At 36.1% G+C, this 16,254-nt stretch overlaps 1 protein-coding gene across 1 annotated transcript in view; it reads left to right on the forward strand.

The window, feature by feature from the left end:
• Positions 1–16,254, forward strand: part of CUBN (cubilin) — a 282,752-nt gene that overhangs the window by 42,969 nt on the left and 223,529 nt on the right. Inside the window, exons 18-22 of the mRNA XM_031939914.1 lie at positions 7,056–7,200; positions 7,463–7,641; positions 9,356–9,521; positions 9,846–10,062; positions 10,631–10,761. Coding sequence (XP_031795774.1) covers positions 7,056–7,200; positions 7,463–7,641; positions 9,356–9,521; positions 9,846–10,062; positions 10,631–10,761 — 838 coding nt within the window. The remainder of the gene's footprint in view (positions 1–7,055; positions 7,201–7,462; positions 7,642–9,355; positions 9,522–9,845; positions 10,063–10,630; positions 10,762–16,254) is intronic.

Below are 16,254 nucleotides of genomic sequence, written 5' to 3' on the forward strand. Positions count from 1 at the left end.
ATAGGTTAAACATGTACAATCATTTTAAACATCTCTCCATATTAGCTATGTGTTACATTTGTTTTTAATTGAGACTTTTTAAAAAAGTTTTAAAATTAAAACACTGAAAAAGGGCATTTTCATATACTAATGCAAAATCAAAATTCAACATTAAACTTTGAATTTCCATTTCATATTGTTTTCTTTTTAAAAAGTATATGATACATTCTACACATTACTTTCAAAACTGTACTGTTTATCTGCTTCCTTCTGAACTCCCCTTTGTTCTCTTCTGTACATTTAAAAACAAATATTACAAAAGCCCTTAATTTTTGGTATCATTATTGCTATCTTTTTCTTTCCATTCAACCCCTCCCCATTAGAAATTGACAGAGAAATTCATTTTTACAAGATTTTTGCAGGAAATCTCAGGATAAACTGTAAAAATGTAGTACAAATGAGTTACCCTTATTACCATCATCATCATCATTATTGTTATTATTTCACTGAGTGAATCGCATCAAGAATGATTGCTTTGTGTGTGTGTATGTGTGTTGTGTAATGCTACTAAGCTAGGGGACTAAGCTAATACTAAAAACATAAATTATCAGGTTTTCATTGAGGAGTATGACAGCATCCATCATGACATTCATATGGAAAAAGGTGGCGAGGAAGAAAATATGTTTAGGTGGATTTAAAACTGATTGAACAACCATTCCCAAACCTTGCTGATTAATGGATCCGTGTCAAGTTGGACTGAAGTCCCCTGAATTATGCCTGAGGTTCTTCTCATAGGCCTGTCTTTTTCAATACTTTGCTCAATAAATTAGTTGAAGACATAGATGGCGTGCTCATCAAATATGCAGCTGGAGTTGGCTAGCAATCAGGATTCAAAAGTGTCATTCATAACATGGTTCTTACCTCCCCAAATGGAATGTAGCAGGGATAAATTGAAAATCTAAAGTTGCAGTTTTTTAATCCAGCAAAAACAAAATAAATAATTGCAAAAGTATAGGTTGATTCAGGACTGACCCAACAGTGAAAATGGCCAGCAGGGATTCTGGTAATCACAACTTGTGCTACATGACTTCTAAACAAATTAATGCAATCCTTTTGCTAAATAACTAAACAATAACAGCAGCAAGGCTGCCTTAATAGAAGTAGGGAAGTAACAGCATTTCTCTACTTTCCATTGGTCAGTCTATGATGGAGAGTATCGTCATAAGAATAATAGACTTGGGGACACAGTGGGTAAACCTGAGTTAGAGTACCTAAATCCAGTCTCATTTACTAGCTGTGTGACCTTGGGCAAGCCATTTAACCCTAGTTGCCTAAGAAAATTAGAATAATAGATAGATAACTGGAAGGAATTTTGATGATGTTAGTTCAATCTTCTCCTTTTACAGATGAAGAAATTGAGATCCAGAGAGGTTTTTTATATCTATATCTATATATCTATATATATGTATGTATGTCACATATAAGATATAGAAAATTATCTTTATATATATATATATATATAAGATGCATAAGAATGAACTTTCTAACATTTAATACCATCTGACAGTTTAATGACTTCCTTTGTCACTATTAATGTTCAAAAAAAAATCTGAATCACTGACCCACTTAGACGCCAACTTTTGACACTCACTAGCCATGTATCTGTAGGCAAGGCTCTTAGCCTTGCTGAGTCTCTGTTTCCTCCTCTGGAAAAGTAATATTTTTCACTACATACCTTACAGGGTTATTGTGAAGAAAGGGCTTAAACCACTATGGGAATACGAATTTTTAGTGTTTCAAGCTCTTCATTTATTTATGAGGGAAGCGAAGCCCAGAGAATGGGTTTATGTCATACAAGATTATGGAATTAACACATGGTAGGAAAGAGAGAAGCAGCAGGTCTCTTGCCTGTCAGTCTAGTATTTTTTTTCTATTACATGCTGTTAATTTTGAGTCACTGTGATACCAACAATCCCAGCTCACTTGTTGGGCTTCTCGTTATTACTTCATTTGTTATTGTTGACTTTAGGAAGTGAGCAGAAAAGATTCCCCTCGATGGATTCCCAGGCTGTGAAAACACATAGTAAACACTGCCTTTGGACAGATTCAATTTTGGATAGCTTAATTGCCATCATGTCTGAACCTAACGATCATTTCCAATTTTTTTTTTTCAAGATTCTGAGTTTGTGGCAGAAACTCATGACAGAGCCCACTAAGACAAGGGTTGGAAGAGAGCATGTGTTGTAGAGGAAAAAGCTGTGTTTAGAATATCTGGACTTGATTTGGGCTCTCCATCCAAATTCCCTACTTATATATGGCAAGATCTCAGTTCTTTTTTCTGTAAGTGAAGATCCCTAGATCATCTAAGAAACAAACAAACAAATGATCTCTAAAGCCCAAATGTTTAGGTTTTCAAAGATATCTGGGGAGAGAGGGGACATATATGTTGACCAAAGAAAAAAAGTAGAATTTAGATATTGTGCCCATGCAGGGATTCCTGAACATCATATTATCAGGTTGGGGTGAATTTTTTGGGGGGTCTAATATGCCCACAACTTGTGCTATCGGACTCTTTTGGCTCTCTCTAGAAGGAATAAATATGTTCTAATCATTTTTCATTATTATGAAAATAATAAGGTAGAGCCCAGAGTGGCAACCTCAGGATCTGATGATCTGGGTTCAAAGGACTTTGGTTCTTATTGGCTATGTAATGCTAACAGATCATTGAACCTCTGATGGCCTTAGGCCATGGTCTGTATAGGCCAGGGGAAATTAATGTGAGATCACACCTATTTGAGGTGTCCCATAGCTGAAGCTGGGAGTCTTGGCCAGGAAGTGATTTCCAAAGTCTGGCTTTGATTCTCAGGACCCTTGCAATACAATCCATTGGTCATTTCCCATTAAGATCTAGATAACCAGGTATGAGCTAGATTAAATAACTATTAGGTTCCTTCAAGATCCCAGATTTTATGATTTTAGTTCTAGACAATCATTATCATTTCTAATCAGTGACTCAATTAACATGCTCTCTCAAGGGTCTCTTTTGTGTTAGGCATTGTGCTGATTGTTTGGGATGCAGACACCAAAGTGGAGTTTGTCTGACCTCAGGGGGCTTACATTCTAGTGAGGGAAATGACCTATAACTAAAAATCTTTTCCCCACGTGATTCACAGATCGGGCAACATTTTGAGTGTTATGTGAATTTTGAGTTTGTTTTTCTATGATTTCTTCTGCAAAAATCAGTGAGAAGGCAGAAAATAGCACTTATTTATGATACACACAAGCTGCAACTTCTTTCACAATCTTTAGGTCTTACTATTAATTGTGCAATCTGGGAAGCAGGGAAGGACTGGTCTTTGCTGTCCCCACCTGCTTCCCCCTCCAGCCCTTCACATGGGCCTCTGTTCTATACAGTCCTCTATAGGCCAAACATAAGGGTCACTGTTTTTATAAGATTTATGTATTTTTAAGCCATTTAACATGTATAAAACTGTGCTATTATTTTGATCAGATTCTTTTCTTTTTTATTTATGTCACTGAAGATTTCGAGTGTTTTGCTCCTCACACTATTTCCTCCATAAATTGTGCAGTTTTATTATGTAATTTTGCATAGTTCAGTGCCTTTTGGGAATGCATATGTTGTGTCATAGCAGAGCTGCTTTTATATATAGAATATATATTACAAAATCCAAGTTGGGTTTGGAAGGTGGACATCAGCCTCTGGGGAAATTAGGAAAGACTTCATGGAGAAGCTAGCATTTGAGCTGAAGTGAAGAAGGAAAATCAGGGAACCTGGTTTCAAATTCTGATTCTGGCACAGATTAGCTGAGTGACTTTGGGGATGTCGTTTAAATCTCCTCTAGTTTTTGTTTCCTCATTTGTAAAATAAAGGCTGTTGGACTAACTGATTAGGTCACATACATCTCTAGATTTATAATAAAAAAAAGGGATGACTATGTCATTGAATGCCAGTCAGCAACCACAGTTATGTCTGTCTTTCTAAGAAATAGTGTGTATTTGCTGCAGGTATTTACCGAGACAGACAAGAAGGAGATTCTGAAAGCCAAGGGTATTGTGTGAGAAGAATGGAGTGTGAGACAATGTAGGGTGTTCTGGGACTGTTTGGGGAGATACTTCCTCTGCCTATTCCTCAATAGGTTCCATTTTTTGTTGGATCCATTGAGTTGTGGTTAAGATATTGCCATATTAGAGGCCTCTGGAGAATAGTCTTTCAGCATTAACAAGATTGCATCCCCACAGTGAGAGAGATGCAGCCAAAATCAATTGTAACTTGAGGTTTTAGGGCTCTAGAGGCTTCTAAGTTTCTCTTAAAGCAGCTGGGCTGCAGCTGCCTTTTTGGCTTGCTAATGGCCCTGAATTTCATTATCTGAGGCCCAGGAGACACCCTCACTTTATCAAGTTCTGATGCTGTATGGCCGGTTTCCCTCTTTCCTGTCATTTTTTAATGCGTAAAGTGAGAAAGAGAGGGACTTTAGTATTTCCTAGTCTCTTCCCCTTCTGCAGCTGTCTGGACTCCATAGTCATATGGCCTTCTCAAGAAATCTGAAGGGATACACAGGGAAGATTTGTTCACCATCAACTACTTTTCCAAAACTGTTCAAAAGAGACTATAATCTATTTGGCAAGAGAACATTTATTTATGAGAAGCAATTCAGACCCAAGATAGCATAGGGTTAAATCCTAAATGTTACAGTTATAATAATCTAATGATAAAGGAGTTCAGAGAAAGGAGCCATCAGTATGGGCTAGCAGAGTTGGTGGAGGCTTCTGCAGGAGTAGTTGATGAGCTGGGCTTTAAAAGAAAGGAACAATAGTTGATCCTTACCCATTCCTACTTTGCCTTATGCCTTCTGAGCAAGTAGGTTGGAATTCAGTTAGATAATTGATGAGTACACAGAAAAGACAGATTCTTTGTCTTGGAGGATTTACAAACATCTGTAGCTTTCAGATGATTAGACTCAGTGATATTGATTGTCACTAGTGAGATGTTATAATGACTGAGATGCTAGGTAATTCTATTTACAGCTATTTCTGTGGACCAGACATAAGGCACTTACCCCCTCATCAGTGACTATTGACTTAAAGAAAAGTTATATAAGAATACATAATATAAAAGTAAAATAATAATACAAATAATAAAATGAAAGTTATAAGTAAAAAAGAAATTATTTTAGTCGTTTTAAGAGAATAAAAGTTTTTAAAAATGTTTTATTACATTCTTTTTCAATTAAAAAAAGGGAACACAAAACTTATTCAATTAATGTAAGTTTTTAAAAAAGTGGATAGTCCTATGTGACATTCAGTTAAGGGTGAAGGAAATATGGTAGGAGAGGAAGAAAAAAGATAAAGAATAAAGAAACAAAATGGGAGAGAAAGACACAATTATTGAGTTATCCCTTCTACATCACAACTCTCCTTATTATAGTTTCAATATGTCATGAGTTGGCAAAGAAATTAAATGGGAACTTTGGGGAGTTTTGTGGAAGCTGCAGACAATATATGAAAGCCAACAGATGACATGGAAAAAATTTAGAAACTCAAAAATACATAAAATATATGTATAATATTGTATAATATCAACATATTTTGTCTTTTAATACCATAATAATGCAAATTTCTTCTTTGGACAAAGGGAGGAGCAAAAATATCTTACACAGATTTTCCAGATCATGGAGACCCTTTTCCCCCCAACCTCCATGATTTGGAAGGGATAACTCTATTCACAAAGGAAGAGATTCAATGAGACACAAATATACAAGGAAAAAAACAGAGAATGAAGAAGACTTACAAAAACACACAGATGTAGAAGAGAGAGTTATATGGCTAAGATGTAATATACTAAAGTCAGCACTTTGATTAAACTTTTGTTTCATGCAAGGCACTCTATTGGGCTCAGGGAATACAAAGAAAGAGATAAAACAAAGCAAAACAAAACTAGTCAAAGCATTTATAATCTATTGGAGGATAGAACAACAGATAAATCAATATAGTCAATGTAATATAAGTCAACATATTATGACTACATTAAACATTAATCATTATTATTAATATTATTATTTATTAAATATATTATGAATATATTTATGATTATAAAGGGGAAGGAACAGCAATGGAACTATCCAGGAAGGCTTCCCATTGTGGATAGTACATCAGCTCTTCCTTGAAGATGAATAAGGATTCCTAGGATGAAAGTAAGGAGGGATCCTGTAAGAAAAAAAAAAAGATTTTTTATAAAGACATGGAGGAGGAAATTCCAAGTTTTGAGAATAGCAGATAGTTTAATTTAGCTAGAACACAGAGTGTATGAAAAGGTTGTTTAGTCATTTTTCAGTCGTGTCTGATGTCATGTTATGACATATGGAAGTTTCTTGGCAAAGGTACTGGAGTGGTTTGCCATTACCTTCTCCAGCTCATTTTACAGATGAAGAAACTGAGGAAAATCACTTGCCCAGGGTCACACAGTTAAAATGTCTGAGGTCAGATTTGAACTCAGGAAGTCACTATGTCCACTCTGCTGTGTAATAGCTACCCCACATAAAAGAGAGTAATATGAAATAAGCCTAAAAAGGTAGGAAGGAGTCTGCTCAGAATTTTTAATACCAAAGATATTTGTGTATTTCCCACAATACAAGAATTATTTTCTATGTAAATCTTTCCCCAAATTCCTACTTCTAGTGCTGTCCCCTCATCTCACACTGTCTAATATTGATCTACTTTGTGTTTATTTGCATTTATCCTTTTTATAGTTATTCTTTATATACTCAAATATTATTTTATGAGTCTCCCATAGCATGTAAATTTCTTGAGAATAGAAGCTGTTTCTTTCTCTGTATTTGTATCTTATACACTTAATAAATGCTTGTTCTTTGATTGGTCATTGCTGTTATAATGAGTCCTGGTCAGCTTTTCATTACAACAGATTGACTTCAAATATGGTATTATGTCTATATCCCAAATCTTAAATTGTCATTCTCTTTACTACTCCTATAAACAAAGTTCTTAATATCAATAGAATCTCATACATATTAAGAGAAACGACTTTTTTTTCTCTTTAGGTTCGAGATGATGAAACTTTACTTGAAAAATTGTGTGACAGCAAGATTCCTGTCTCTGTATACTCCATTTCCAATAGCATCTGGATCAGGTTTAAGTCAGCTCTTTCAGTACAAAAAGCCAGTTTCCTGGCCTTTTACCAAGTTGGTAAGAAAACTTATGACTTGAATTGTGACCTCTAACTTGCCTAATTTTAAGATCTCCAAAGAACCTTGTTATCATATGATCATTTGATAACCATATTTTATGCATAAGGAAATGCAGCTAATTGTATATCTAGGTCTTCATGTCCAATCACAAGCCACCATTCCAATCTCTGATGACATTTCAGATATATTATTCTTGAGAGTTTAATGGAAACTAGAGCAGTGATTGGCCAAATGTTAAATACCGCTTTTCTTTTTTGTAGCTTGTGGGGGTGAGCTAACAGGAGAAGGGACCATTCGCACACCATTCTATCCCAATGTCTACCCTCATGAAAAAACCTGTTACTGGAAAATCACTCAGCCCCAAGGTCAAGTCATCATCCTTAACTTTACTGATTTTTGGATTGACAGTTCTGCCAACTGTGACACTGATTATCTTGAGGTAACTTGCTTGAGGTTTGGGAACTTTGGGGATGCTACTGAGGATCACATTTCATTAAATTAGAATGTGTTGTTCTCTAGTCAGGTTCAGCAAAGAGACAATTAGGAATAAAAAATAGAATTAATAATTATAATAAGCACATGGATAGTTATATAGGTCACCTTTTTCCCATGGAAAAAGCTTTTAATGATATTTTGAGAAAAAAACTCTCACACAGCATTACTTTTGTACTGTTTTTTATAAAAGTATCAACATAGGAAGCAATGTAATCTTAAAAATTAGGCATTTTATCTGACCATATTGCTAATGAGTTCCATATAATTTATCCATTTAACTTCTGGAAAGGCTAGGAAGATGTCCCAGCAAATTATTATCAATAACAGAAATAAAGGCTGTCATTGATATAGTGATTTAAAGTTTATAAAGTGCTTTGCAGGTTTGATCTCATTTGTTCTTTACTGCTTCTGGGGGTCTAGTGGAGGGGCAAGATTCAGCATTTTACAATGAGAAAACAGTCTCAGAGATGTTGTGACTTGGTTATGGTCACAGCTAACAAATGTCTGGGACCATTATTTAAGATCAGTTCTAAAAAGCAGACAGTCTCTGTCTGGCTATCTTCAACCAGACACATTTTTTCTTTCCTTTCCTTTTCATTTTCTCCTGTGTTCCTCATCTCCCTCTTTTCATTTTTAAACTCTCTACACTTACCTTTGTTTCCTTTGTTTTAAGAGTCAGAGTTTAATTGGCTGTGGATATGAATCAAATTGATGAAATCACAGATACTTGAAATATTAAAGTATAAAAGTTGATCTCCAGGCAACAGTGGTGGAATGAAGGCATGAGAGACCTGACAGAAGTTGGAAGATCTTGGGTCAAGGTCACCTCTGACATGTATTTGGTGATTCCAGGCATCTCTCCAAGATGGCATTTCAGAGCAAGTGTTGAGATGTCCTAGTGAAGGCAATTCCTCACTAGGAGGAATGAAGTTACTGTAAAGAATCCTTATCTTGACAAAGATTTTAGTATGAAAATGAAGAAAGTTTATAATTATGAATTTGCAGTCACTATTTCTATTTCTATTTCTAAGCAGTACATTTAGTTTCTAAATGCTAAACATTTAATAAGCCTTAAAGACTGATTTTATTTTCTCTTTCTCTCCTTCCTTGTTTCTTTCTTTCCTTCTTTCTCTCCTTTTCTCTTTGTTTTTTCCATTTTCTCTCTCTCTCTCTCCTTTCCTTCCTTCCTCCACTCCCTTTGTTCCTCTCTCCCCCTCTCCCTCCCTGTTTTCTTCTTTCCTTCCTTCCTTCCTCTCTCCCTCCCTCTCCTTCCTTCTTTCTTTTCTTTCTTCTTTCCTTCCTTCCTTCCTTCCTTCCTTCCTTCCTTCCTTCCTTCCTCTTTCCTTCCTTCCTTCCTTCCTCTTCTTCCTTCCTTCCTTCCTTCCTTCCTTCCTTCCTTCCTTCCTTCCTTCCTTCCTTCCTTCCTTCTTTCCTTCCTTCCTTCCTTCCTTCCTTCCTTCCTTCCTTCCTTCCTTCCTTCCTTCCTTCCTTCCTTCCTTCCTTCCTTCCTTCCTTCCTCTTTCCTTCCTTTCCTTCCTTCTTTCCTTCCTTCCTTCCTTCCTTCCTTCCTTCCTTCCTTCCTTCCTCCTCCCTCCCTCCCTCCTCCTCCCTCCCTCCCTCCCTCTTTCTATCTCTCTCTTTGTTTCTTTCCTCTTTAGATTGGGAACAGCCTCAGTATGGACCCTTCTCAGACCACAAAGTATTGTGGTTTAGATGTTCCTGGATTAGTACCTTCCATATACAATATTGTCTATATCAGATTCAGGAAAAGTGCCTCTTCTACAAATTATGGATTCCTAGCTCAGTACAGTGCTACAAACCTGGGTAAGAATTTTCTTCTCTCATCCCTTTGCCTCTCAGGTGTGTTTCTGCTGATGCTTGGACTGAATGAATAAATCTGGAAAGTATTGTAACACTTTTCATGGTTCTGGCAAGGACCAAGAAGACAGAGCACCAGGATAATATAATAAATACTTATATCAATTCTAGTACATGGTCCCTAACAAAATTCCAGGATTAATTTGTGTGAATATTCAGAAAAGAGAAAGATCTTTATGGTTGGATCTTTTAACGAGTTTACTCAAGTTATTTTATTCTGAAAATTTGTTTACCATTTCTTGTGACAAGATGTTTTCTAAACTTTAACAGCATGTGGGGAAATTCTTACTGCTCCATCTGGCAGTTTTACCAGTCCTGGTCATCCAAACATCTATCCACATGGTGTCAACTGCACATGGTTAATATCAGTCCAGACTGGCTACCGGATCCGGCTATCATTCCTAAAATTTCATCTGGATTTCCATTACAATTGCACCAGTGACTATCTTGAAGTCTTTGACAGTGGCACTAAAACAACTCTTGGCAGGTGATTGTTTTTTATTTTCTCTTTTTGTAAGGAGCCTATGAGTTTGGATAAAATTTGGTGAAAAATATAGAAGCCAAGAAACATAATAATGTGCTGGACACTGTGCTAAGCCCTGGGAATGCAAAAAATGGGAAAAACCAGTTTCTACTCTCAAAGGTCTCCCAGTTCAATGGGAAGGACATCATGCAAACAGTCATGTATGCATGAAGAATATGCAGGATACATTGGAGATAGTCCACAGAGTCCCGGACAGTTACAGACTCCCTTTTCCGAGCTCTGCTTTTTGATAACATGGCCTACAGACAAAAAGCTGGTTTGGCCTGGTCATTCACAAAATGTGTATCTATGGACCACGAAGCAAACTTCAGATTTTCATTTTTGGCCCCTAATTTGTTGCTCTGTGAAAATGTAGATTGTTGATATTATTTAAAGATTTAGGGGAATGATCAATCTCATTAAAATTATCCCGTTATTAAAATAACCTATTATTAATACATGAATTATTCAGTTATATAAAATCAGTATTGGATATTGGATATCTTATTTATTTATTTATTTTGGTAAACAGGTATTGTGGAAAATCAGTTCCCCCATCGATCATGAGCAGCAGCAACATATTGATGCTGCGGCTAGTGACGGATGCTGACATAGCTTATGAGGGCTTTTCTGTGACTTACACTTCAATTGATGCTTCAAAGGGTAATTATGTCAATATGTAATCCATTACTAATATTCATCATTCAATAACAGACAATATGGTGCTGTGAAAAATGGGTTGAGGTTGGGGTCAGAACCCCTTTATAAAGAAGGGGATGACCTAGATTGTGGCATGGTGGTATATATATATATATATATATATATATATATATATATATATATCTCAATATAATTGATTGCCTTTGTAATCCTCTGAATTATATTTTATGCATTAAACAACATCATTCTGAGAAGGAATCTATAGGCTTCAAGGCAAACCAAGAAAAGATTAAAAATTTAAATTTAACCTTTAAATTTAAACATTTTTTTCTTATAGCCCCTCTAGCAGTTGTCATTTCCCATTTTGTCAACTTTGCCAATCTGATGAGAATGAGGTTGTTTTAATTTTAATCTCTTTAATAATTAATGATTTAGGACATTTTTTCATAAGAATTATATTTCTTTTTCTGAAAACTGCCTGTTCATATCCTTTGACCATTTACCAATTGGGAAATGGCTCTTATTCTTATAAATCTGACTCAGAAACTCTCAGTTTTGGAACAAATCCCATTGAGTTCAGCATAAAAGCATATGTAACAACATACCAATCAAAACTGATTTTTAAAAACTGGCAGCTTTATGATAGTTTTAAGGCAGTGAAATTATGCAAGGATCAGAAAACACCCTAAGATAGATGTCAGAAATAACATCTTTGAAATAGTTTCAGAAAGCTATATTTATAAATGTTTAAAATATTCTGCAGAAGAATGGACAAAAAGCCAAGAAAAGAAATGCAAGAAAGAAACAAAAAAGGAGAAAACAGGGGGAAAAAGATAATCAAATGGTAAAAACCCTTGGGTGGTAAATATAGTGGTCCTTCAAAATTGTTAACTTGTCTCTTAAGACTAACACTTCTGGCTGTGTTGAGCCCAGTAATTTTGATCACTTGTCAAATAACCTATTTTCTCTCAGTCCTTTTATTAATTTAGGCCTATCTAACTTCTATCAGGTTGGCCTTTGCCTGACTAATTCACAAAGCACAGATAAATCATTCTCAGAAGCTGCCAGAGGAGTGGATCTTGGAACCTGAATGAAGCAGGCTTGCATGACCATAGGCCCTTCTTCTTCATCAGGATACAGATCCCTTTCTCCTTTTCTGGAAGTGCTGAGTAGCTGAGAAGGATGATTGGTCAGGGAAACCCTGAGATTAGAAAAATAAATTCACTGTCCATAGGCTAAGCACCTTAATGCTGCCAGGGGCCTACCAGACACAGAGATAGGATGGAGTACAGGGATCTTGCAAGTATTTGTAGGTGGTAAGGGACAAGGCTGTAGGGACAGGGAAGAGCAAAGAAACTCAGAAATCAAAATAAATATAGTTTAAGAATTCAAGGTCAGTGTAGTAGATAGATAACTGTTCAAGACGACCTGAGTTAAGTCTCACCTGTGACTTACATTGGCCAGGAAACTTTCCAAATATTTCCAAAATATTTCCTACTGGCTCTGGGTAGCCTTGGAGCTACAGAAGTGTGTAACAAGGGGCTACAGCAACTGAGGGAAAAATTTCAGACCTGAGAATATTCCCTGAAGGAGTAGATTCTTGCACTTTTTTCTCTGCTGTTGTTCTTGCTACTAACTGTTTTTAGATCTAAACAGATCTTAGTAATAGGAAAACAAAAGAAGGAACAATCAGCCTTCTTTCTTCCCTGTCTTTGGTTTCAAGTAGAAACTATCTGCAAGCATCTTTAAAATAGAGTAACAATGAAAATCGTGGTATCTGGTTGGTAGTTCTAGTTCCTCAGCATGACAGGTGTGCCTTTTCTTGCTTGTCTTTCCTGCCGGTGTTTGAAAGAAGAATCTGTTTCCTCACTTTGTTCTATTTACTTTCCTAGCTGAGGCAACATGGGGTGAGTGTTCACATCAGCTCCTGAGGGGTGTGCAGGAGGGAAGAAAGACCTCTGCTTCTGGTTATTGCTTTTACTTCCCTATCTTGGGGATTCTGCCTCTTGAAGTGTCTTTCTCAGCCACCTTTATTCACTAAGATGTGATCAGAAAATGGGGAGGAAATCACTAACAAACAAAATGTTAGCATGGAAACCCAAGGAGTTGGTAATAACTGAGACCAATTCTGAAAAAATTAACTGATTTAAAGCATGAGCAAATTTTTAATTGTAATAGCAGATTTCATTTAATCTTTTCTAATCTGACAATCATTTAATGGAGAATATGCTGTGTGTTGACACCTCTTAAATGCTCACATTACAATTTCTGTTATTTTAGAACAAGCATTCTTAACCTCCGTGTGTGTGTGTGTGTGTGTGTGTGTATGTGTGTGTGTAACAGTTCCCTTCTCAGAATCATGGTTTAAACAGCTGAAGGATCAGTCAAAGAAGACTGAATATTGAATGATAAAGTTAGAGAGGAAAGCAGAGAATGTTAAAGATTTCCTTCACTCACAAAATTATACTTTGTTGTGTCCTGACAGATTTAAGCAAAAACTCTAATTCAGGAAGACTATAGGGAAGGAAATGGGCTCTAAGTTATGGGTAGCTGCCTCCATCTTCCACTCTTGCCCTTTTAGCCAACTTTGTTACACAATAATATAGTTTTAATGAACATTTTAGGATTTGAAGGGACTTTGGAAATCATTAGCCTGAGTGTTTTCCCTATAAAAACAAGGAAACTAAAAGAAAAAAGATTAGATGATTAATAGAAAGTCACAAATTAGTGGTAGAGCCGGGACTCCATTTTTTGGGTCTTCTAACTTGTAGTGAAGTTTTCTTGCTGCTGCTCCCATCTCCCATATCACTGCTTTAAAGAGTATCAAATGAGAATGAAATTGGTGCAGCTGTGGTCCTCCACTCAGTATTGCTGCATAGATGACAAAACTAGGACGTTTTATAGTTTATTCAAAAAAATAAAGACAACATGATGGGAAAACATTCAGGCAGTGCCAGAGCCCACACAGCCCTATTCACTTTCCCTACTTCCTCTTTTTCTACCATCACCCTCTAATAATTTTTGCTAAAGCACACAAAATACTCAGGGTTAATATAAATATTTTCCTTCTTGAATTTAAGTATCCAGATTGTAACTTGGCCCATAAAATCTTAACAGAGATGAATTTGGATTTTTTCTATTAATTCAATTCCATAAACATTTATCAGTAGCTTTACAAATAAAAAAGTAAAATCAAAGCAGATCCTGCCTTCAAGGAACTTACATTCTAACAGGAGAGGGTTAAGTGCAACGTGCACATAGAACAGTGGAAGAACAAAATAATTTGAATGAGGAAGCAAAGAATTGCAGCAATTGAGACAATCAGGGAAGGCTTAGGTGATCCTTGAGGGAAGATGAGGATTCTGAAGTGGGGGGATGAGGAAAGAGTACCTTTTAGGCATGGGATGGGGGGCAACCAGTGGTGCTGGAGCACCAACTACATAGAACAGCTAAAATGGCCTTGAACATAGAAATAGGTAAGGAGGAGTCTTAGAAAAAAACAATTGAGAAGTGCTTTGGAACCTGTTTAGGAGCAGTAGAATGAATAACGCTTGACAGAGCTCCAGAAGACTGCCTGACTTTGAGCATGTTACTTGACCCCCTTTAATTTCCTCCTCAGCTATAAAATGAGGTAGTTGGTCTACATAATCTCCAAGATCATTTCTAGATTTCTGTTTCTGAATCTTCTGTTAAAAGGGCTTATAACCTGTTCTTCTTTGATGAAATTTTCTAGAATATGTGATAATCTTTTCTGGAAGTTTCACAATTTTCTACTGTTCTAGTCCATGTTTTTCATGTTTGGGACCCTAGCATCTCCCATCTTAAAAGCATTACTTAATTTAATTAATTTAGTATACTCTATTCCTTCAGAGGAATAAAAATGCTTCATAAAACCAACTTGACAGTAACTTCCCCAGTTCCCTGCTTTACTGCTGATCCAGACTGGTACATTGATACCTTTCTTAACTATAGATTTGTTTTCACCACAACCTTTTTAGTATGTAGATTTATATTTAGCTTTGATGATCTGTCAAATGGAAGAATTAAAGATAAAATGACTATACAGTCATAATCTACATTGTAGCTAATTTTAATAGTCCCAAAATGTTAACTTTTGGTTAGATAGCCTTGATGGTCATGGTGGAAGTGATGTATGTATGTAGGAGGGACTTTTACATTTTTCTTCTCAAAAAGAATCATTGGATCATAGATTTAGAATTGGAAAGGACTTTGGAGGTCCATTTAGTCTAATTGAAGCCCATAGGGGTTAAGTGACTTAGCCTCAGACCAAGTAGTTGGGCCCCAAGTCTGAAAAGCTTGTTTGAATATGCTGAGCAGAGGCTGAAATACATTTTGGACTGTATTGTTTTTTGGGGGACAATCAGATTTTGCAATGTTCTAAAAACATCTCTGTGCTTGTTCTCATGGAACACATAGAACATGATGCATAGAACTCATTTGTTATAATTGGTTAAAATAAAAAGTCAGCCAATTGAGTCCCTCCAAGAGCTAGCCCTGATCTGAAGCATTACTTGGGGAATGAAGTGAAACTTGGGGAAATGAATATAGCTGATGAAGGAAATGGGGATTTTTTTCTCTTTGGAAATGTTCTTGGACCAAAATAAAGGGCCAAGTGTTTTGGAATATGAGTTCTCTCTTGGCAATGTTGGATGAAAGAAAAAGCACAGTAACATTTCCATGTTTACACATTCAAGATTTGAAATTTTTTTATTGATGTAATAAGCATCATGGCAACATATGAATATCCTTTTATGGGAACACATCCAAATTTAATTTGCTGTGCTCTGCTAGGATGCATAAGAGGCAAACAAAGCCTTGTACTGTTAGTTTCCTGTGCCAACAATTTGTTTCATCAAAGCCTCTTTAGCCATATATGCTTGGGGGAAGTAAGTAATGCAAGCTGTTTCAATATCAGGGAGGATGGGTTTAGTAACCCTTGAAGAGTGTGCCCTGAGTTGTCTTCAGAGAATTAATTTTCTCTTCCTTCTTTTAATAAAATTTGAATTTTAAGCTAAAATAGTTAGTGAGAAATTGACCTTAAAACTCTCACCTTTCCATATCTGATCCCCCAACTGTAAGAAAATTGCCACCTGTATTTAGGCATGTTTTTATCATTTATTGCTCATCTCTATTATCTTTTATCCAAAAAATCTATTTTAGACTCTACTGATAACTTTCAAACTCTGTATGTAACTTATACTAAGCTTGATCACAGCCAAAACAATGAAGAATTTCAGGGAGGTTGTATCAAAAAAGAAAGTGCAATGAAAAATAGAAATGACTTCCTTCCTCCTCCTTCAGTGTTTAGTGATATCTCTGGATTTGTTCTTCTCTTTTAATTCACATAACCATGACCTTAGTTGAGGCCCATTTGTCTGCATTATTGCAATAGTTGTCAACTGGTTTCTCTGTATCCTCAATCTCATCCTTGTTCCATTTCATCCCATACATTTGTGATGTCAAACTCATATACAA

Source organism: Sarcophilus harrisii, chromosome 5, assembly GCF_902635505.1.
Source record: "Sarcophilus harrisii chromosome 5, mSarHar1.11, whole genome shotgun sequence".
In the NCBI taxonomy this organism is placed as follows: domain Eukaryota; kingdom Metazoa; phylum Chordata; class Mammalia; order Dasyuromorphia; family Dasyuridae; genus Sarcophilus; species Sarcophilus harrisii.